The sequence below is a fragment of the Hippopotamus amphibius genome, chromosome 16 (assembly GCF_030028045.1).
Source record: "Hippopotamus amphibius kiboko isolate mHipAmp2 chromosome 16, mHipAmp2.hap2, whole genome shotgun sequence".
Classification (NCBI taxonomy): domain Eukaryota; kingdom Metazoa; phylum Chordata; class Mammalia; order Artiodactyla; family Hippopotamidae; genus Hippopotamus; species Hippopotamus amphibius.
The window spans coordinates 24,021,416-24,043,564 of record NC_080201.1 but is presented as its reverse complement, the minus strand read 5'-3'; the positions used below and the strand labels follow the sequence as shown (position 1 = coordinate 24,043,564).

Genomic DNA, 22,149 nt, shown 5'->3' with positions numbered 1-22,149 from the left:
TGCAATTTAGGATCTGCAACCTTGGTGAGCCACGTTTAAGGTAAGGAGAACTCTTCTATAGAGTGGAAGTTAAGGAGAACTATACAGCAAGGTAAGGAGAACTCTTCTGTAGAGGGGAAAAGGAAGTTGGGAGGGCTATAGTAAACAAAGAGCCATGGTTTTTCATTGGCTGAGTACTTGCCAGGAAAGAAGAGGAGACTTTCTTCTTCCTGTTGGTCTCTGCTATTGTCTCAGGACTTGTGTGTGTATATATATATATATATATATATATATATATATATATATATATATGCACATACATACATACATACAATATATATGCACATTGGTGTGTATGTTTAAGCTGTTGCATCCCAAACACACACACACACACACACACACACACACACACACGCACGCACACACTGCTATATTAGCCTCTAGCAGATGAGGCCACCCAATGAATATTGGCTGAAAAAGCAACTATATAGCAAATAGTTTTTGTTTTTGTTTTTGGCATGGTAGATAGGTATACAAAGGCTTTCATACCAGGTGGTTAAAGAGAAAATTATTTCACCTATATGTCTGCTAAATTCCCTTCCAGGAAAGAGAATTTAATAGTTTCATCTCCTAGTGTCATTAGCAGAGGTACATAACCTTTTTTCCTGCCAACTATATTCAGGAAACAACATCTTGCAGTAGTTGAGGACAACCACAGGCTCACAGTCTCTGGAAATCATGATGTCACAGTCAATTATTACTGATGTCATAAGTGTAAGAAACATTAAAACATTGTTAAATTATTGGGTTGAATTTGATTGAAATCAGGTTGGATCAGATTGCGTTTTATAGTTGCAAAGTGGAATTTCTCCAAATGCGTGCACAGGAAAAAGGGTAAGCTGGAACATATTGGTCCTAAACATAGCTATCTTGTGAATGTAATGAAAGCCCTAGCAAAAAGTGACAGAGTTTCTCAAATTGTTCATAAGTAATGGATAAAAGCCTGATTTTGCTGGAGGGGAGAGAAAAAAGCAGGCTAAGGATTACAGAAAAGTCAGGGGATGTTTTGATTCTACCTAAACCTTTGTAAAACTGCCATAGTGGAGATGATTTTAAAATCTCGCAGAAACCTTATCAATGCAAATAAATGAGATCGTGTTTTTGAGCCCCTTGTAGAACTGTCACCTGATGGCAATTCATCACCCGTGGGCTGTGAATATCAGGCTTTGTAATCCGGTGAAAATCTGATTTTGGTCTAGTTACTCCATGTTTAGGAATCTCAGTTTCTTAATCTGGAGAATGGTGGTAAAAATAGTACTTATTTTATTGACATCTCCTACAAACCTGTGAAAACAATATCCCTGTGAAAACTGATCAATAAGCAGGTCAGCAGTTTTGTACTTCCTTTGTTCCTGTCTACTTCTCTTTTATGTCCTTATTCTGTACCTTAACAGGAGGTGAGATTACATATAATCAAAGGGGACAACTATTTTCTTTGCCATAGTTCCTGTCACCAATACTACACATAAACTCTGTCTCTGAATTCCAGTAATTATTTAGCTTCATTTTCCAGCCAGAGCTAAGAATTTTGGTGCGTTCATTTCTATGGTTAGCTTTGGGCGGCTCCACACCCTTGTTGGCTACCCACTCTTGGAGTAGGGAGCAGAATAGAATGCAGAGTACAAAGCGTGACATCAGAGAAAATCGGGCCATGAGTGAGCCAGTCAACAGACCAGCCACAAAGAAAATAATCAGCAAAAGTGGACATGGGACAATTTTAGAGTGCAGTCACAGAAAATGATCATGGCTCTTTATCAGGTTCTTCTGTGTAGGCCAAGAGAAGGCCCTTCATCTTGGAGTACAGCCATGGAGTAAACATGTGCATTTACAAGTGAGCTGCATGCTTAGAAAGAGACAATTTCAATTTCTTAACTCTGTGTCCCTCACCACGTTCTTCCCAGTAGCTCACAAAGATTTTACATGGTTTGATCAGAGTGATAAGTTGGTGAGTGCAGAGTAGACAATTAGTTTGATGATCTTATTTCTACACCTCTGTCTAGATATGGAGTACTTACCTCATTATAGGGAATAATCTTGAAGACATCTTCATCACCGTCCCACAAGCACACTTAGGAAAGTTTGTAATTCCCCACTGAGCATCTTGGTACCGGGTATGTGCCCTCTTTCTGCACTATCAGAAGTGGATAAAAGAGAAGAGAGTGATCATTTTGAAGTGTGCTTACAAAACCATTATTATTTATAAAGCTAGCAAAATTGATTTCTACCTTCTGCAATCCCAGAATATTGTCCTGCACAAATGTAAAAATAATAGGAACGTAACTTATGTGAATGATAGACTATAAAAGACTAATACTCCATCTATTCAGCATGGGCCTTTCAGGAACATTCCAGAAAGTAGAAAGTATAATGACACGGAAACACCTCTTCCCACTGCAAACATTGCTAAGATTGATAATTAATTCTTGCAGATTTTCAAGTCAGTCATATGGTGGCTGTGACAACTTAGTACAAAGTACCTGCATTCCTATAAATTGTCTCTCTGATGTATAGACAAAATGTTACAGAACAAACAGTCTATGATCTTTTTACTAGGAAATAAGTACTTAGTGTCTTTGCCCTATTTATAAACCTTCAAAATGATTTTCCCCCATTTGTTTTGTCATGGAGAGTTCTGTTGGCCATATTTAAATACATAGTTTTTTGAGGGAAACATACAAGCTTATAAAATATTGGAAGGGGACTTTGAAAAATGTTGGGCTGATTGTCCAGAAAGATATTTCAGCCAAAAATAAATAAATAAATACTGTATAGTTTACTTCACATGTAATGGAGTTTACTTGGCACCTCGATAAATAAAAAAACAGTTTTTGGAGAGTTAAAATCAAGTGATGCTGGTATGATGGTGGAAAGTCTGTGACCCTGCTCAGTGACCTTCCTCTTCATCTCCAACTGTTAGCAGCACCTGGCAGGGTTCTGTGGAGCATAATTTGAAAGCAACTGATGTGTGTTGTCATCACTTTAGAGAGGAGGACAGTGAGCTCAAGACAGACAATTGGATGGTTAAGGGCATGTCATCTAAGAACTGTGTCATATAAATCGTCGTTTTACTTACAGCTCTTCATCATGCCCATGTACATAAACCCGGCAAATTAATGCCTCCCTTGAATCGGGTTAGTATTCAACTCAAAATAACCATTGCTCTCTAAAGACAGTGCAGATGTTGCCCTAGCTTATGTCTTTTTGATCTCCAACATTTGAACTTTCTAGGGCTGTTTATTTATAAAAATAATTTACCCTGGACCCTCTTCATTATTGCTAGAACTTCTGCCTAACTCTGATCTGATCTTGTGACCATACACCCAATACCAAGACTAGAACTTGAAGAATAAACAAACATGTTGTTGACGACCAGCGGGAAGGGCATTTCTGGGTATCTTCAATGGAGGCAGACAAGAGGGAGCCTCTTATCTCGACGAACGCGAGGGAGAAGACGTTAAAGGAAAATTTCAGTGGACCTGTTGGCTGGGAGGTCACGGTTTAACATGTAACCTCTTCTCCTATGGCCTAAAACCCAGACTGGAAGTTTCTTTTGGGCAGGGGCTATGTTTTACCGGGACCTGGTACATAATAAGTTCTACAAGTATATACTGAACCAAAAAATGATTCAAAAACAAACAAACAAACAAAGAATGATTAGGGAGCCACTTTAGGTTAGTGGCAGAAAAATGGCTAAGTGTGATGTTTTAGGAAGTTTACTTTATAATAGAGACCAGAGATGGAGACACTGTTCGCAGACTACTGCAATAACCTATATGAAAGGTAATTGTTTCACAAACCCCCTCTCTCCTAAATAGAGAAGGGGAGCCTCATAGACAAGTTCAGCTTCTCACACATTGCTTTCTCTAGCCCATCTGACCTTCCTGGAGCTTTTGCTTTTTGGAATACCAATTGACTTGACAGCTCCCCTACATTTTATCACTTCCCGAGACAGTGTCATACTCAGTAGGTCACATCACCTAATTATCTCCATGTGTTAAATTTCTCTCTCCAATTAGGTCTGTGTGAACAAGGTCTATGATTTCTTCTACTGTTTTATTCCTAATCACACTTACCACAGAGTTGTGTGCTGTGTAAATGCTCAATAAATAGAGGATGGTATTCTTAATATGTCCCCAACAAGAGGAAGGGAATTAAATTAGCTTTGATCGTATCCTTGTTTGTGTTTTTAATTTTATTGTGGTAGAGTTGATTTACAATGTTGTGTTAGTTTCAGGTGCGCAGCAGAGTGAATCTGTCGTACATACACATGGATCATCTTCTTTGATTTCTTAAAGATCCTCAGAATTCGTCTATTGATTGCAAGAGTAACACTGAAATTGTATTTCACAAAATACACATATCTAGAAAGATGAATTTGGTGCTTTGGTTTTTTAAAAATTATAATTAATTAATTGTATTTGAGAAATCGTGGGATCAACAAATTAAAACTTTTCACTGCAATAGGATTTCTGAGAGTCTTTAGTTTGCAAATGTTGATTGTGACTTGCAAGAGGGGGTGGATAGTTGGGGCAAGTCACCAAATGTGAAATGTATTTGAAAATTTAACTTTTACTCAGAATACTTATCAGAATTATATGGGTTCCTGTCGTTCTGCAGAACAAATCCCAGAGGCTGGCATTCCCCATCTATGCCTAGGATCCTTAACATGTATGAACTTTCATAATCAGAGCACCACTCATCCTCTTTCTAATGTTTCTTCTCTACCGAACACTGTCCAAGACATATGTTATTTATTGCTTTCTCTAAACTATAAACATATAAACATCTTACGTTATTTATTTTATTTTTATTTATGTATTCCTTTCCTTATTGAAACTCAAGTGCAAATAGTTGAGTCATTCTTTTTGCTCAGGTGATTCAATAATAAACATTCTTGGCTATGTGTCCTTTGGAAAATGTATATTTGTGTGGGCCTATTTTTAACTAGTATAGATGTTATGGTGCCATAAAGAATATTCTGTATTTTATGTTTTTTCACTTGACAATATCTTCAAAATGATATATGTTGGCCTATATGCATGTATTTTTTTACTTCTAAATGTGCCAGAGTAGCCCTTAATATTCATTCTCCTTGTGTAAATGAATACAGTGCTTCCAGCATCTTTAAAAAAAAAAAAACAACACAGTATAATGAATGATATTAGGTATATTTACTTATGAACCTGTATAAGAATTTCTCTGGGATTTATACCCTGATATGGCATTGCTGGATCATAAGGTAGATGTACTGTACGAAGCTTCTCATTTTTTATATTTTCACCAATACTTGGCCATATCCACCTTTTTAGATCTGTCTCGTGAGTTTGAAGTAATAGCTTATTGTTTTCACATTTCCATCTTTTCTGGCTATACTTAGATTGATTATTAGTTCACATGCTTGGGTATGCTTCTGCACCTGCAAGAGGAAGGCCATAGATTTATTTTTTATGGCTTTTGTTGTTGTTTTCTCATTTTAGTTTCACAGCTTGCTAGTAAGTCTTTTTTATCCGTAAGTGAAAGAAACACCCTTCCCTCCTCAACTCTTTACTAGTCTTACTAAACTTTATATTGAAGAATGGAGCTCAGTAACTACTACAATCAAACTGAAAAGAAAAAGATGTTCAGTTGGTCACAAAATTCTGCTATAATTTTGATTGTAATGGAATGAAAATTATAGGTTGATGTTTCGAATTGACATCTTTAACATTTTAAGTCCTTTCATCAATGATATATCGCTCTGCTGAGCTCTCTGTTTAGTATTAGTCTATTTATTCTGCTAACTTTTCAATGTATATGGTAATATCACCTGCAAATAATGACACTTTTTAATTTTTTTCCATAAATCTTTGTTTCTGTTTTTGATTTTCCTTCTATAATGGTGGTAGCCAGGCCTTCCAATATTGTACAAAACCAAAGAAGTGGGGACAGACGTTCTTTTCTTATCTCCATATTAAGGGAATGTATCCTACAATTCTCTATTAACTATTTTATTTGCTATAGAATTTGGGTAGATTATTATCTTAAAAAAGTTCACGTCTCTGCTCATTACTTAGTTTTCTGGGCTTTTTTCTTTTTTTAAACATTAAGTAGATCATGAAATCTCTCAGACATTTTTTCTAATGCATCAATCGAAATGTTCAATGTTATTTTTGTCTTTGATAGTCAATTAAATATAATACTAAATTATCTTTATATTCATAGGATGTACCATATTAAAATAAGATGTATTTCTTATTAATACACTATTAGATTCCGTTGATCTTTTATGGGAAAAATAAATTGGTTTGTAATTGTCAGTTCTTGGTTTATCCCTGCCAAGTTTTGAGATACATACTATGTCTTCTTGAGGCTCTTATGCCCTCCTGCTTTTCACTTGTGATATTATTTTTGCTTGTACATCCCATCTCTCACCTATGGACTAACTGAATAACTAACTTTTTCTGTATTGCATAGCTTGATAAATATTTTGTATCTTTCCCCAAACTCAAGAAGCGTTAATTATTTTGACTCAGTGCTCTTATAGCAATTTGAAAGTGCTAAAGCGTATTTCAAATCCCAACGCTATGGGTTTTTTTGTTTTGTTTGTTTTGTCTTGTTTTGTTTGTAAGTTTTGTTATGCTACCACAGAAGACTGGATTCTCTCAAGGAGAGGGATTGAATCTGATTGTCTTTGGCCAACCCCCATGACCTCCAGCATAAGGCTTAGAGCATAATAAGTGCATAACAAGTAAGGTGCATCCTTTAAAAATAGCTTTTTATATAAGAATGTCTTATAAGATGTTTTCCTCCAGACTTGTGTCTCTTCAGCTCTATGCAACCAAGCTCCTCAACTTCCAAAGAACCAGATGGACTTGTCGGTAAGGGCAATAAACAAACAAACAAGATTTGTTTGAGTGTGTCTTTTTCTGATATTTTTTATCATAGCTAAACCACAAAGACCAAAATGATTCTTCCCCTGAGAATTAGCATCCACTCCAAAGAGAAGGACACACCTTGGGAATGCTTCCGGGATAATGTATTATGTTTATAATATAAAGCCACACGTGTCCTTTTCCCTGCTTTAAGATAATCATAGATAAATATTTCAGGATATCACTGCTCATTTCCATTAAGAAATATTTCCAATAAATGAATCCATCATACTCCAGCCAAGAGTGAGCTCATTAATAGGGAGCCTTTCCCCCCACCCCCCTTTTTTTTCATTTCCAGAAAGCTAAAAAAATAAAATAAGGAGACTGGCTGGACTTTTTCTACATGAGACTAATTATGGCATTTGTGTATTGATATACAGAAGATATTGATATATAGAAGAGTCAAACTATAGTAACATTTCCTAGAAGGTCCTTTACATACTCCATATAGGGATTTCCATGGGACTCTAAATTCTGTTATCCTTTCTGTCAATGATTAGAGGAGTCAGGATGTTTGTTTTGACAACAGATCATCTCTTGAGTCATCCCAGTCTCTGTAAACTGCCCCACTCATGGCATAATTATTCAAGTCAAAAACTTCAGGGCTCACCTTGAGTATAAACTTTATCTTGCACAATTGCCAGTACTGTCAGTTTTATATCTAAAATGTATCTGGATCTATCTGTTTCTTCCATTTCTTTCCACTGACCACTCCAGTGGTCAAAGCCAAGACAATCTCTTGCTTGAGCTGCTGTAACAATCTCCTATCTGGGATTCTGCTTTCATTCTTGTCTCCTATAATCCCATCTCCATGCAAGAATCAGAGATCTTTTTAAAAATATAAGCCAGACCATGCCATTCTTTACCTTCAGATTCCTTCAATTGCCTCCTCTTTGATGTAAAGTAAATCTGAGCTCCTAGTCACGGTTAACAAAGACGTATATAATATGGTGTCGGCCCAACTCTCCACATCATATTGTCGCTTTCACCCTCATCTACTTTGGCCTAGGCATCATTTTCATCTCCTGCCCATTGATTTAGGGCAGCAGAACAACTAACACAAACTTCTCCTTAGACCTTTACTGTAGTTTGTTCTTACCATGGTGACTTCACATAGCAACTCAAATATCACTCTGTCCCTTGTATGTACAACATTTAGTGCCCCATCCATCTTATGTTCTATTGGATCAGCTTTTTTTTTTTTTTTCTTATTTCTACTCATCTGTATTTCTTCTGTACCATCAAGTCTTTGAAGAAACAGACCTCTCACACACCCTATCCTATTTACTGCTATATTCTCAGCACTCCAATTAGTGGAGACTTCCTAACAGCATGTATTTATAAAATAAATAAGGGTGTTGGAAGTTTTGTCATATGCAAATTTTCATATGGTAAGAAGCACTAGCAGTAAAAATCCTTTGAGAGATTTATCCCAGCAGCACAATTTCTTTGCAATTGCCTGGAGCTAGCCTGACCTTACTTATTGATGCTCCCAGTGTACTGATTTCCTTTGTCCAAGACTCACTGTGTCTTTAGCAGAATACTGTGCCTTGGCAGAGTTAGATATTATTTCTCTGAACCTTTATAGAACTGTTTTATTATCTATTTGTTTCTATAATGTATCCAATTAGATTCCATGTCTTGGAAAGGCAAGGGAAGAGCTTTATGATTATAGAATATAGTACATATTTTGTAGAGAAATTTAGAAAGATTGTTTTTGAAAGTTTGTTTGCACTATGGTTATTTGTAGCTGCATCCTTGATAATCCATCCACTCATGCAACAATGTGATTCGACAAATGTGGAATGTTTCTCACACTTTAGAGGCTGAATTAAAGAAAACCTAGAAAAAAACATTAGGTAATGAGGAAATGCACATATTAGAGAGAGAGAAGGACCCCAGTGACGCCTGTTGTGTTCAGTTAGACCATAGTTGTTAAACCCTGGCTCCTTTTTATGAGGAGTCACAGAGTGTCCCTGGATATCTTTGCATGCACAGAGAAGATCTGAAGGAATTAAAACTTACCTTTGGTGACCTTTCATTTTCTTTTCTTGTCTGAGTCTCTGGGCTTATTGAAGCTTTTGTTTTCTACAGTTTTCTGCCTCGGACAGCATCCTGGGCTATTCCTTTTAACAACCCTTCTCTGTCATATCTGGATAATAACAGAGATACCTATGATCTATTAATAAAGCTACTTGCAAGAGATAATACTTACACTCAAGATGTGCATCAGATGATGGCAGGTAACCCAAGCTGGAGAAAGAGAGAACCAAACACCAGTTCCTCCAGCAAATGCCTACTGGCCTTGCAACCCAGATGAAACTTCTAAAAATAAAAGAGAGGGGAGCATATACACAAAAACACTTATAATTTCACAGTCCTGGTAATGATCTAGAAGACCAGAGTTCGAGTCCTGTCTCTCTCACTTATCAGATGTGTAACCTAACCTTGAAAAACTCCTTAAGACACTTCTGAACCTCATTTCTCTCATCCCTAAAACATATCACAATTTAGGCAGATCTAGAGTGTCCTATGAGCAGTCACTTTCTGGATTTTTCTGAATCTCCATAAAGGTGTCATTAATCTATAAATGTGATCTTTTTATAATTTTCTCCTCTTGGTTTTGGGTGTGTGAAAAGTGGTGATTACTGTTGCACCCATTCTTTAATTCCCATGTCTTTTGAGCACTTATGAAGACTTCCCATCGAGTGTCACTTTCTTCCTCCTCAGTTCTTCCATATCACCATATATAACTTAGTTTCTATTTCTTATCATTACAAGCCTCACATTATAATTACAGAAAGTGTTGTTCAGTAGAAAGTGATAGGCTTTAATGTCAGACCAACCTAAGTTTAAACCTAGATGCAAATAAACTGTTCACAAGACCATAGAGAAAGAAGGCTTTAACTATTAGCTTAGATGAGATTGGTGAGCTCAAATTTATAAATAAAGGAAATACATTTGGAGATGCCATTTCATCATCTCATGGGATCTTTCCATATCAACTACATAGCTGGAGTCTTGAGCAGGGTGATGTTCAGTATGTGTAGGAGACACAATTCTCTTTCCTTTTAGATAGACCATCATGTCAGGGGGATTTTTTTTAATGGCATGACCCCCATAATACTAGGATTGGGTGGAAGATACTGGGAATAGAATATCTTTAGTGTCAAGAGTATATCATGTAAACAGTAACAACAACAAAAAGTGTAACAGGTGATATATACATGTGTACTGACTAAAAAGAAAATAACGAAAATAAGCATCTACTTTATTGATAGAATTTCTCTCTTCTACCACCATCAAAAAGAGCAATAACTGCAAAGACAACAATAGATGCAACATTGTTTGACCAACTGAGTGACTTTTCAAAGAAGCTTTGTATAGGAAAAAAAAAGTACTGGAATAGAGGGAAATAAAAATATGTCGAAAACTATATTCCTTGCAAAATACAGTGTACAATTATTGTCTCCTCAGAAACATAATATTAAAAAAAAATCTAATCCAGCTTCACAATGTTATGCATTTCTTTCTAATTTCAGATATTGCAAGTCATTATTTTGTTCTTAAATAAAAAGCTGGCATTTAAAATCCTTTACCTTCACACATTTTCTTTCAAATTCAAAATTAGATTCAGAAAAACAAAAAGCCACCACTCCAGGTTTTTGGTAGCATATGATTGTGAGATGAAAAATTGCAAATATAAACATAGTTCTAAAAACTTGGGGGTGTGTGTATAAATATATATGTGTATATAATCTTTTCAATGTTGATATTCACGTTTAAATTGTGCATTTATATAGCTTTTATAGTGATGCCTGCTGTTACCTTATTTTTTGACTGACAATGATGGGATTTCAGTCATGCTCAGCCTTTCCAACAGTGCCAGTGATGGGATTTTTTGAAATCTTATTACTGGTTGCACTGCCCTGATCTCAGATGGAACTTTCAATCAAAAAGGCAATCAGAAGGTTATACATTCGTGAGATTCCCTGCAAAGCCAGTGATCGCATAATACAACTTGTTGGAAAGGCCTACTTGCCTCCAGTCCTTATGTGGCTATAAAGAGTAATTGGCTACTTAGCTCTCAGCACCTGCTTTTCCTTCTCCGAAATACAGCATAGCCCAGAACTCTGTTGTGTCTCAGTGTGGAATCGGGCTGCTCCTAGGAGATTTGGAAGTTTCACGCAGAGACTTGTCTTACGTTAAGCATCTGATTAAGCAAACTCTCCCAAAGACACATTCGGCTCTTTCTAAGCATTCTCGTTTCACTAGTGATGCCAGTGAATCTAAGTTTTCTTTTAGTTTATGTACATACAAACACTTACCCACACATTTCTCCAAAACACTTTTACTGTAAATTTCATATTCTAGAAATCATAATTCTACGTGGCAAAGGTAACATTTGAATTTAATTTCTAGCATATTTTAATCATTCCACTATAAACTATTTTTAACCTTATTACTGTACTCATAAAACATTATTATAAAGAATGGCTTCTTAATGCTCTCTAGTATACATATATGGATGTTTAAAGACATTTTTGTAATTTGATTTGATCAAATAGTGAACAAGGTTGAGACTGAATTGATCCCATGTGGTTTCCAATCACCCAGGGATGCATCAGTTCCCCAGGCAGGGACCTTGAATTGTGAAGTAGGCAGAGGGAGATAATTTTGTCTCACCTGGTTCCAACTCACTGGTTTTTCTCCATTAGGCAGAGAATCCTTGGGTAGGGATAAGTTTCAAGAGTGAAAAAAGACTGATGCTTGGGACACAATAAAGACCTACAGACATATTAAAATGCCTGTGGACTGAATAAGCATTTCATTTGAAAAATAACCATACATGTGTATGTAAGACCTATGTCAGTATTGCTGTGACAGAAAACAATGCACAGAGACAAAAATAGTCACTTTGATAAAGTTAAAAAATGCATTATTTAAAGAGCTGAGTATGGCATACTCAAATCCTAAAAGTTTGGAAACCCCATCAACCTCTTTTGGTTCAGAAAGTTATAGCAACTCTATTGCAAAAGTAAAAAGTACTTTAAGTCAAGGTAGGGGTGTGTGTGTGAGTGTGCGTGTATATTCCTCAGATCTTTATTTAAATTCAGGGTACTTTAAAAGTATAATGAATATGGTATCATTTACTTGATTCCATATTACAAAACCTTAAATGAAAAAAATGGGCTTTTAAGCATAAAGAGCCAGCATGATGGTGGCAAAGAAAATCAACAAGAAAACCACACTTTCATTCTCTCTTTCTTGGCAAAGTAAATTTTGAGGTAATATTGGGCGACTGGTTTACCAGATATTATCTCCTGCCCATGAAAGTCACCATATGAAGATAATCTTATTTATTAGCAAGATTGGAGGATATGGATATTATATTCCTAAAAAATAGTGTAATTTTTGTCAGACATGTTTATATGTCCGTAACCTATGCCCTTTCACTGAAAAATACACTAGAAATGAGCCTGGTATGCAAGAGATAAGTGAAGTAACAATCTCACCTGGGTTTAGAATGTATAAGATAGTCAGAATATTAGCATTGGTTACTACTACAACTACTATTAATAATCTACATTCACCAAGTATTTGTTTTAGTCACTGTGTGACGTCCTGATGTATTTTAAAGTCACTTTGGGCCATCGTTTTGACCTCATGGAAAAGTGTTCAATAGCAACTATTCTCAGGCAAAGGAAACTCAGTAAGGGGTCAGTTAAGTCACTGTGTACTGGAAAGTTGTAAATTCTAAGTATAATACTCAAACAGTTTTAATCACAGTGGAGTTAAACTCCAGAAGTTGGTGCCTTTGGATTTCTAGCCAAAACCTTGCTTTTCTCAGGCAGCCCCAAGCCAGTGGCTGCGGTGGCAAGGGAACCGGAGTCTATTTTCGCCCCGAGACTCCTCTAACAGGATCCCCTTAAAATCCCCTATTTGTCTTGCAAAGGTTTGTCAGGTGTGCTTTGCAGTCTAATTCTCTCTTGTCAAATCCTGCTACCTAATCTCTTTACTTTTATGAATTTTAGAATCTGCATCCCTGTCTGGAAATTTGCCCTGCTCAATTCTGTTTCCTCTTTTATCTTTTACTCCTAACTCTGCTTTAGCATTTGCTTCCAGGAGGACCCAGCTACCACAGCTGGACTAGCCTTTATGTACACCGTGTTTCTTTAATGTTCCTGTCGGTGTCTTGCTGTGTGATCATTGCCAAGCCATTTCTCGTTTCTGGTTCTTTATAATGAAGACTCTTACAAATAAAAGTGATCCTTGTGATGATTTAGTTGAGCGTTCTAGAATTCTTATTAGATTTGATGACTCTATTAATCGATCTTCATCTGATGGGAAAAAAGAAGTGATGACAACAAAGGTATTTATAAAAATATATTTCACAAAGTAGGAAACAATACAGGAGTTTCTCTGAATACAATACATGGAGTAAATAAACAATATTGCATTAAAGCAAAGTAGAAAATTAAAATGATCTGCATGTAGTACTTGAGTTTTATCATACATTTTCTACTCCTAAATGGCAGGTTTGCATTAAAAATTGAATATGCTCACATCTTCTAGTCCTGTTCTCTTTTGGAGTCTAAGACGTTCTGTGCATCACCATGAAGATCAGGGAGAGAAGTGCTAAAAACAGAAACAGTAAAATTATGTACAAATCAGTTCCTGCTCTAAAACAGTGGGGGCAACTTGAAGCATGTTTATTGGGCAGGACATTATGTAGGTATCTAAAAGTCTAGAGTTTAAATATTCACATGAATCAATATACTTTCAGATGTTTGTGCTTGTAGTAAAAACACCAAATACTAGGATTATGAACAAAATAGAAAACAGTCCAAAAGTTTCTCTGGGAAAATGCTGTTCCTGCCATCACCAGTAACAATAACACTTTCTACTCTAAAGAGACTATTAGCTTCCCTTTTGATAATATTGCCTGCCATACTCATCTCATCAAAATGTACATGTATTAAACATTCATTGTATATATATTTATATAAAACAATCTAAAGGATTATTAATGGATATAATTTAGTTTTTTTTCATATAGTCCCTTAATCTATAGATTACCAACCTTAATAAATAAAAGCATTAATGGACATCAATAAAATATTTATTTCGAGGATTAAACAAATAAATTCACGCGCTAGCAATAAAACCATCTGTCTCTTATGTGGTCCGCTGTGTGACACAGTTTATCTTTGTGTCCTTGTGGGAGAAGATGAACTGGAGGGAATGAGTAATCCTGCTTCCAGAGAACAAGCCTGTTTGAATGGGATTTCTCTTCTCCCACTACTGAGCTGGCAATCCCCACCCTGGAATGGATTACGAACATGTGAATATTTTAAGGCTCGACACGATATTTAAAGATGCTATTCAGTCTCTGATGAGTGGGGCCAACAGTTATGTACAATGTGTGGTCACCGTACCATGTAATCTAGGAGGCCTCCCAAAACTCCAAAAAGTCAGAATGTACAGCAGACCAAGTATTGCTTTATCATTTGTGGCGGGATCCTTATTGGTGAAGGGGAAAAAACCATTTGCATTTATAAAATTCCTTGCAGAAGACACATATCAGCAGCAAATTTCTTGCAGGTCCATTTTTCTAAGAAAGCACCTTTTTAATTTTGATTTTTTCCTCTTTTTAAACCATTTCTCTAAGGATGAGCCAGGATCCCAATCTTTGTCTGTGGTGGTCAGATAAATATCAAATATCCAAAGACTTCTAGACACTCCACATACTTTAATTCACACTCCACAAGATTTATAACCTCCTAACATATACTTTTTAAATTTTTATTATTAATTTTTTGGTTCAACATTAAAATGTATTTGAGTTCATAGATGATTGGTGCTAAAGCCTCTAAAACAAATAGCCACATTGGTTGTATCTAAGGGGAGTGACCCTAGAATATTACAGAATGCTCAGTTCCCATTGATTGATTTATAATCCACTGTCAAGTTTCTTTGTCACTTTCACCAACAGAGTAGAGTTCGCCCAGTCTCTTAAAGCGGGGACCCCAGTCACTGAGGTAGTCAAAATTCTGGTCCGAGTCTGAAGTGGTGGACTCCAAGGAGCTGAGGGAGCCAGCCACAGACCCTCGGCCTTCATAGCCGTAAATCTGAATGGAGTCATACGGTGGGGCTGTGGGGTCGTTATCTGCCTCGTGCAGCCGCACGTTTATAAATTCATCCACATCAACACCGTTCGGAACCGGAGCGAGCCCTTGCCTTGGCATAAACTGCAAATCTGGTTTAATATCTTTACGGGGTAAAAATCCATTAATTCCATCTGGGTTTTGTAAAGTCGCGATGTCAAAAGCCTCCGTGTCTTCTTCCCCTCCTCCTTCGTCATCGTAGCGAATGATGTTTTCTCGCACATCTTCGTCATCCTTGATAATTAATGGCTCGTTTTTATGCCGCCGCAGAGTTACAAACAGCACCACGATGACTGTAGGAAAAACACGGAATAACCATTAGCCAGACTCACATGTAATTTCACATCGTGTATGTTAAGAACTTATGAACATGCAGCTTTCGTGCATTTACTTGGGAATTAAGTGAAACACCTTTCTGAAGTGCGAGCATTGAATTTTGGGTGAATACTATTCCAGGTTGCTTCTGTTTATTAAATGGTGATAAAGCTGGGTTAAAAGAACACGTTAGCATCTCTTCACGGTGAAAGCTCATTTAATACCGTTAGGAGCTCGGGTGATGGCACAAAGTGAGAGATAGCACAGACAGCATAACTAACTTGCTGTGTAACTTGGGCAGGTCATTCAGTATTTTTTGGGCTCCATGCTCCTCTTCTATAAAGAAAAAGGAGTTGAATAGATCATATCTAGTATGTTTTGTGGGTTTTTAAAATCAGTTCTTCAAGACTCTCAAATAAAATAATATTCACAGATGAAGTGATATATTAAGGCGAATGTCCGCTTGGCATGGGCAGCTTCTTCTCTTGTATGAAGGCTAGCGCTCCTTTATCTGGTAAGGCAGGCCTGAAGGTGGGGAAAGGGAGAGCAACACCTGAAACAACCAGCCAGATCAGCCAAGTCAAACTTGGGCTAAAGGCATAAAATATGGCAGGAAAGGATGCTCAGTACAGGGTACCGCCTAAGCAGAATAGATGTAACCAGAAAGGTAGTAACTGACATAACCTTTATGTAAGGGCCGGATAAGATGTAACTTTCCTTTTGTGTGTCTTCCTGCTGTCTATTCTCATTTTCATAATTGGATTTTTTAGTAGAAAAGTTAGAAAAACCTTTCCTTAATTTGCAATCTTCATCTTAATTTGATTATAGTATCAAGAAAAACATCTGAGAAATAAGGCAATTGTGAAGAAAATGTATTTTTTGTATGCTTGTTTTCTTCCTTTCTTTCTTTCTTTCTTTCTTTCTTTCTTTCTTTCTTTCTTTCTTTCTTTCCTTCTTTTCTTTCTCTTTCATCTCACCAAATTTTGTGATTGGATGGACTCAGCAACCCAATCTATACACTGTTTAGATAAAAGAGTGTTTTGGACATATGAGAGCCCCATAGAAGTTTACTTCTATTGAAGTAAACTAGTGTGCAACAGAAGTTCTGGAGGTCTTCTTACATAACAGTTGCTGTTGTAACCACATAAAGGTCCATCCCCTCTTCCACCACCATTATGCTTAGTCTGTCTTTTCACTGGCAGTGGGATTGATAAAGGCACCGAATCGTTCTCTCCAACTGGACATTTACTATTACAATCCTTTTCTTCTTCCCTTCCTCTTCGTGACCTCCAAGGCTTGGAGAAGCGCAAAGAGATTCCTCCTCCAAAGAATGCCGATACCTGTCTGGGTTAGGGTTTTCTGTCCTCATTTACAGTCATTTATGAACCAGAAAAATGGTGACCATCAGGCTATGGAGAAAATACGTACCTAGCAGCAAAATGATGCATGCTAATATGGCAATTAAGGCGCCCGTACTGAGTCCGATTGGAAGTACGTAAGCTTCAGCATTACAAGACTGGACAACACCATCACTGCTGCAGCCACAGACCCGGATGGTCAGGGTGCTGGTGCTGCTCAGAGGAGGACTCCCACTGTCACTGATTACGATTGGCAAAAGATAGACTTCTTGCTTCTGCCGGTTGAATCCATTATGCTTTGCCAAAATGCTGAGGGAATTATCTGGAAAAAGTGAAAATTACAATAGTTTGCATCATTTCACAACGGCTGCCCAAACAACACGTGTTTTTCTAGTTCATAAATCCTCTGCAAACTTCAAGACAATCCCAACTCCACTGAACCACTCGCGCTCTCTCCCTCTCCCCTCTTCCCACTTTCGCAGCTGGCATGGACCAAAACGTCCACACCCTCACATGTTCAGTGAGTGTAGCCTCAGGATAAACTAAGAGATTTTCACCATCACCTTGAAAATGAAAAAGAGTTCTCTTACAAAAATAATCTTGTGTCCTTTTGAAGGCACAAATTATCCAGAGTCCCCATAAGTAAGTTTAATGTTCTCTCATTTATCCTAATAATGCCAAATTGACTAGACATAGTTTTACCACATTTGAAAGTCATGTTTGAGAATCTTTGTGTTAAAAGACAGACTATGACAGTATGGCATACAAAACAATGCACTTGACTCCCACGGGTACCAAAAAAGAGTCATTCATGCTCTAGAGCATTTACCCTAAGATATAACAAAAGTCCCATTTACTGCCAATTGGAAGAGATATGCCACATATTTTAAAATTCTGTAGAGAAGACCTGTAGTGGTTACACAAATAAGAATTAAATGAGAAGTCATCGGAGCAGATGGTCCATTTTTAATGTATTAATTAATTATATGGAAGCGTATATTGTTTACCTGGGGCAACACTTAAGGGCATTTAAGCAATACTTAACGGCATACTTCAGTTCAATGTAGAATGGCCAGTGAGAAGTGATTGGTCCCATGGTAGCCCTGTGGTTCTCAAAATTTCACTCCCAAAGTAAACTTTTTGTTGTCATTCATCCCTATCTTATGAACTATAGCTATATATGTACATACATACATGTATATAAATTATTCATCTATTTTCCCATTTTGATTAATGAAAAACATAGGTCTAGTCAACATGGGGACACTATTATCTCACACTGATATTCCAGCCAAAAGCAAATAAACACAACTTTGGTTAATGTATGCAGTACAATTTGGGCAAAATGATTATTTCTGTTGGGATTTTTTCAAATATTGGCAAGTGTGTAGACCCCAGAACACTTGTCTACCTCATTGCTGCATATTAAGGCAGGCATTCTAAACCACTGCTGTCCAGTTCCTGGTCATCCGTGTCCTACGGGTTTCCAGAATGCTCATATACATGAACAGATAGTCCACTCCAATGATTTTAAGTAAATGTGTTAAATCTTCTGTACCATATAGTACTACATCAGAATTCAAAAAAAAGTGACAGACGTTTCCTAAAATAAATGTATAAATTATATTTGGCTTCACTTTGTTGAATAGATATGTGGACCTATAATGCCTTGCTAGTAAGCAAAGAGAAAACAAACAAACAAAACCCCTCAGCATTAACAATTTTTTCCCCTAAATTATTTCTGGTTGTGCCTCATTATTTAGTAATTTGAAGAGTGAAAAGAGATCTCTAGTGGAAGCAAGCAGTGATATTCCAAGTGACCTAGTAATCTTTATTTCCAGGACATGGGAGGAAATACCACTAAGCTAAAAGCAGGAGAACATTATCTCAAAACAGATACAGAATATATAGCTGTGTTATATTTCCAGAAAGTGTGTGACAAGTTTGAGTACAGTTAATTAGTACAAGGAACATTTGTGGATGATTTCATATACCATAGTTCAAAACAGAAGATGGGAATCGTTCTTCAAGATGCAATTAATAAAATTACGAGGCTTTTGTCTTTTTGTGGTTTACATTATTTATATGAGAAACTATCTTTGCATTTGCTCCCTTTAAAACAATCTATAATGATAATTTAGAAACTGCAGCAGGAGTATTACTCATTGCAGAGCAAAGCCATCTCCTTTATTACTTAGAAAAGCATTAATGGGTCTAAGACCAAACTCAAACTCATATTTTTTTTTACTCCTGGTATCTGCATATGTTGCTCCCTTTCTATATAAAGAAAATTATTGACTAAGTAAAGGAAGTCTAATGAGTCATTTTTGCTAAATTTTACCTGCTACCCCCAGCCAAAGTCAGTTCCCTGTTTGCCTATTAAGTTGTTTTTTTAATCATATTTTTTATTGGAACAGGCATTTATTAACTATTTAGTTGAGTTATTTTAGTAGGCCAAATTGAATTGTCCTTATTTTACACACAGAAAAACATTGACTATTAGCAGTTTCACACACTTCAAATTCATGTATTTGAAATACGTTTCTTTTAATCTACATATTGCAAATATCTTCAACAAAGTTCTGGTTCGTTTCTTTAAAACATATGATACCTTTTCATTTTATTAAAATTTTAATCTCAGTATAGTCAATTTTATCAATCTCTTTAATGATTAGTAGTTTAGCCTTATTTTTAAAATTATTAATTATAGAAAAATTACTTTTCATAATGTTACCTTTCACATTGAAGCAATTGTATGGCATTGATTTTTTCTGCACTGATTATTGATTTTCCCAAGGTTAATTACAGAGTAACTTATCCCTTACCCACTGATCTTTAATTCTCAGTCTCTCACAGATCAAAATTTTTTGCATCTTCATCCTGTTAGCCTCTCTATTATGTTCCAATGCTCTGTTTTTCTAATCCTGCATCAATAACATGCTTTTTATGTATGAAAAATTTGTAATAAATCTTGACGTTTGTTAGGTTATTTTCCCCTATTGTGTTCTTTTTTAGGAATATTTCAGCTGTTCTTGCTCATTTGCTAATCTCTGACAAATATAGAAGCGATTATCAAGTTCCATAAAAATTCCTGTAAGAGTTTTAGTAGAAATTATGTTAATATGTACATAAATTGTGAGAACTGACAGCTGTATTATGTTTCGTCTGCTATATGAAGATTGTGGTTTCTTTATTTTCTTTAATATATGTTAACCAAATGTTTTTATTTTAGCTACAAGAGATTTTCACATCTTCTGTTACATTTATTATCAGTACTGTATGTATTTTGTTGCTTTAGTAAATATTAACTTTTTAAAATTATATCTCGTTGCTGGTGTATAAAACATAATTGCTTTATACATTAATTTTAATTGCAGTAAACCTCTAAAACTTTTTTTTTACTTATAAAAATATATCTCAACACAGAGATATGTGTGAGGAGCATGATAATGTGAGGAACTCAATGGAACTGCTCCCCAGTGGAACTGGTGAGGATCGTAAAATAAAATTAAAAAAAAAAATTAATATCTTTGGAAATGGTCCTGGAGACACATAGCACATGAAGAAATATTTATTCAAGAAAATCTATTAGAGCCTGGTAGAAATGGTGAGAATGTGGTGTATCAACCAGAACCTAGTTCCTTCCTCCCTTCTCTCAGCAATGAGATGGAAACTCAACTCCAAACTGGTTCAGCCAAGAACACAGGGCTCCCTCTACCCCCAACCCCTCCTGCTAACTACCAGTTGAAGGGCAGGATGTTGCCAGTTCTCAACCTGCTCCTAGCTACCTACTGATGAACTAAATTCTGGATTGGTGTGGCCAAGAAGTGGGACTCCTTTCTTCCTTACAGCCCCTACTTGTGCAGCAGAGGCTCTATCTTGGCAAGGCTTCCCAGGGAATATGGGGCTTCAATTGTGCTTGCCCTGGACTGTAAGCCAGTAGTTTCACACTGGGATAGCCAAGCCAAAAAGACTTGAGGCCATTATTCCCTGGTATCAAGTGCTCAGCTCCTAAAGTAGAGGCGTCACTCAGAGAAGCACACCATAGTCTCCAACTCAGCTCCAAAGCCAATGGCTCAAAGTTTTGCCTCAGTGGAGATGCAGGGAACCTAGAAAAGAGATGGAAAGGAGCCTGTCTGGATCAGAACAAGTCTGAAACATTCACGGAGGGAAATACCCTTTTGAAGGAGCCCAAATTGGGTTGGATTAGTCTGTAGAACAATTTAGGGCCCCCAATTAAAAACAGAAATACAGAAATCATCTGGCAATTAGTGGAGTTTAACAACTTGGGTGTAGTCAGAGAAGGAGAGAGAACCCTGCCAAAACCACTCCCATTCCCGGTGACTGTCGGCACACCCAAGGCTGGGATCTCCTGAGGTGAAACATCAGAGGCTTAACACTGTAGACAGGAAATAGACTTCACTAAAATAATCTTGCCAGTCATTAAACAGATAAACAAGTAAATTACAGGAACAGGGTGAAGTGTCAATACCCAGATTTGCTATAATATATCCCCCCAAAATGTCCAGTTTTCAACAAAAGATTACAGGACATACAAAGAAACAAGAAAGCATGACCCATAAACTAGGAAAGAAAAAAAAAAAAGGCAGGCAAAGCAAATATCAAATTAAACAAAGATTTTTAAGGAGCCATTGTAAATGTGTTCAGTGAACTACAGTAAACCATTAAAGAAGGAAATGAAGGCATGATGACCATGTTACATCATAAAGAATATCAATGGAGATAGCACTTATTTTATAAAAAGAACATAATGGAAGCTATGGAGTTGAAAAGTACAATAACTAAAATGAAAAGTTACAATGGCTAAACTGTAAATTTGAATTGGCAAAAGAAAGCATTCATGAATTTGGAGATAGATCAATAGAAAATATGCAAGCTGAAGAACATAGAGGAAAAAGAAAGAAGGAAAATGAATTGAGCCTCAGAAAAATGTGGGACACCATTAAATGCACCAATATACCTGCAATAAAAATACTAGGAGACAAAGAAAGGAAAAGGAAAAATATGGCTGAAAACTTCAAAAATTTTTGAAAACATTAGTTTCCACATTCGGAAAGCTCAACAAACATCAAGAAGGTAAACACAAAGAAATTCATAAAGAGACAGAAAAAAGTGCTGAAAGTCAAAGACAAGAAGAATATTCTGAAAGCAAGAGAAAATTGACTTATCACTTCCAAGGGAACTCAATAATATTAACAACTGAATTTTTATAGAAACAGTGGACACCAGAAAGAAGACAGCTAGCACATTCAAAGTGCTCAAAGTGAAAACTTTCAACCAAGAAATAAATATTCAGCAAAGCTATCTTTCAAAAAAAAATGAAATACATTCCCAGAT

General features: G+C 36.4%; 1 protein-coding gene across 5 annotated transcripts in view; it reads right to left on the bottom strand.

Moving 5' to 3' along the window:
• Window positions 1–8,988: 8,988 nt before the first annotated feature.
• CDH8 (cadherin 8) overlaps window positions 8,989–22,149 on the bottom strand; it is a 350,610-nt gene continuing 337,449 nt past the window's right edge. For 2 of the 5 annotated variants that reach the window (XM_057711551.1, XM_057711550.1), the window contains 2 exons: window positions 16,862–17,113; window positions 14,918–15,411 (listed from right to left, as the gene is read on the bottom strand). In XM_057711551.1, coding sequence (XP_057567534.1) covers window positions 14,918–15,411; window positions 16,862–17,113 — 746 coding nt within the window. Of the gene's footprint in view, window positions 9,094–14,144; window positions 14,276–14,917; window positions 15,412–16,861; window positions 17,114–22,149 lie in introns of those variants that run through there. The other 3 variants (XM_057711553.1, XM_057711555.1, XM_057711554.1) reach the window with 3 other exon arrangements.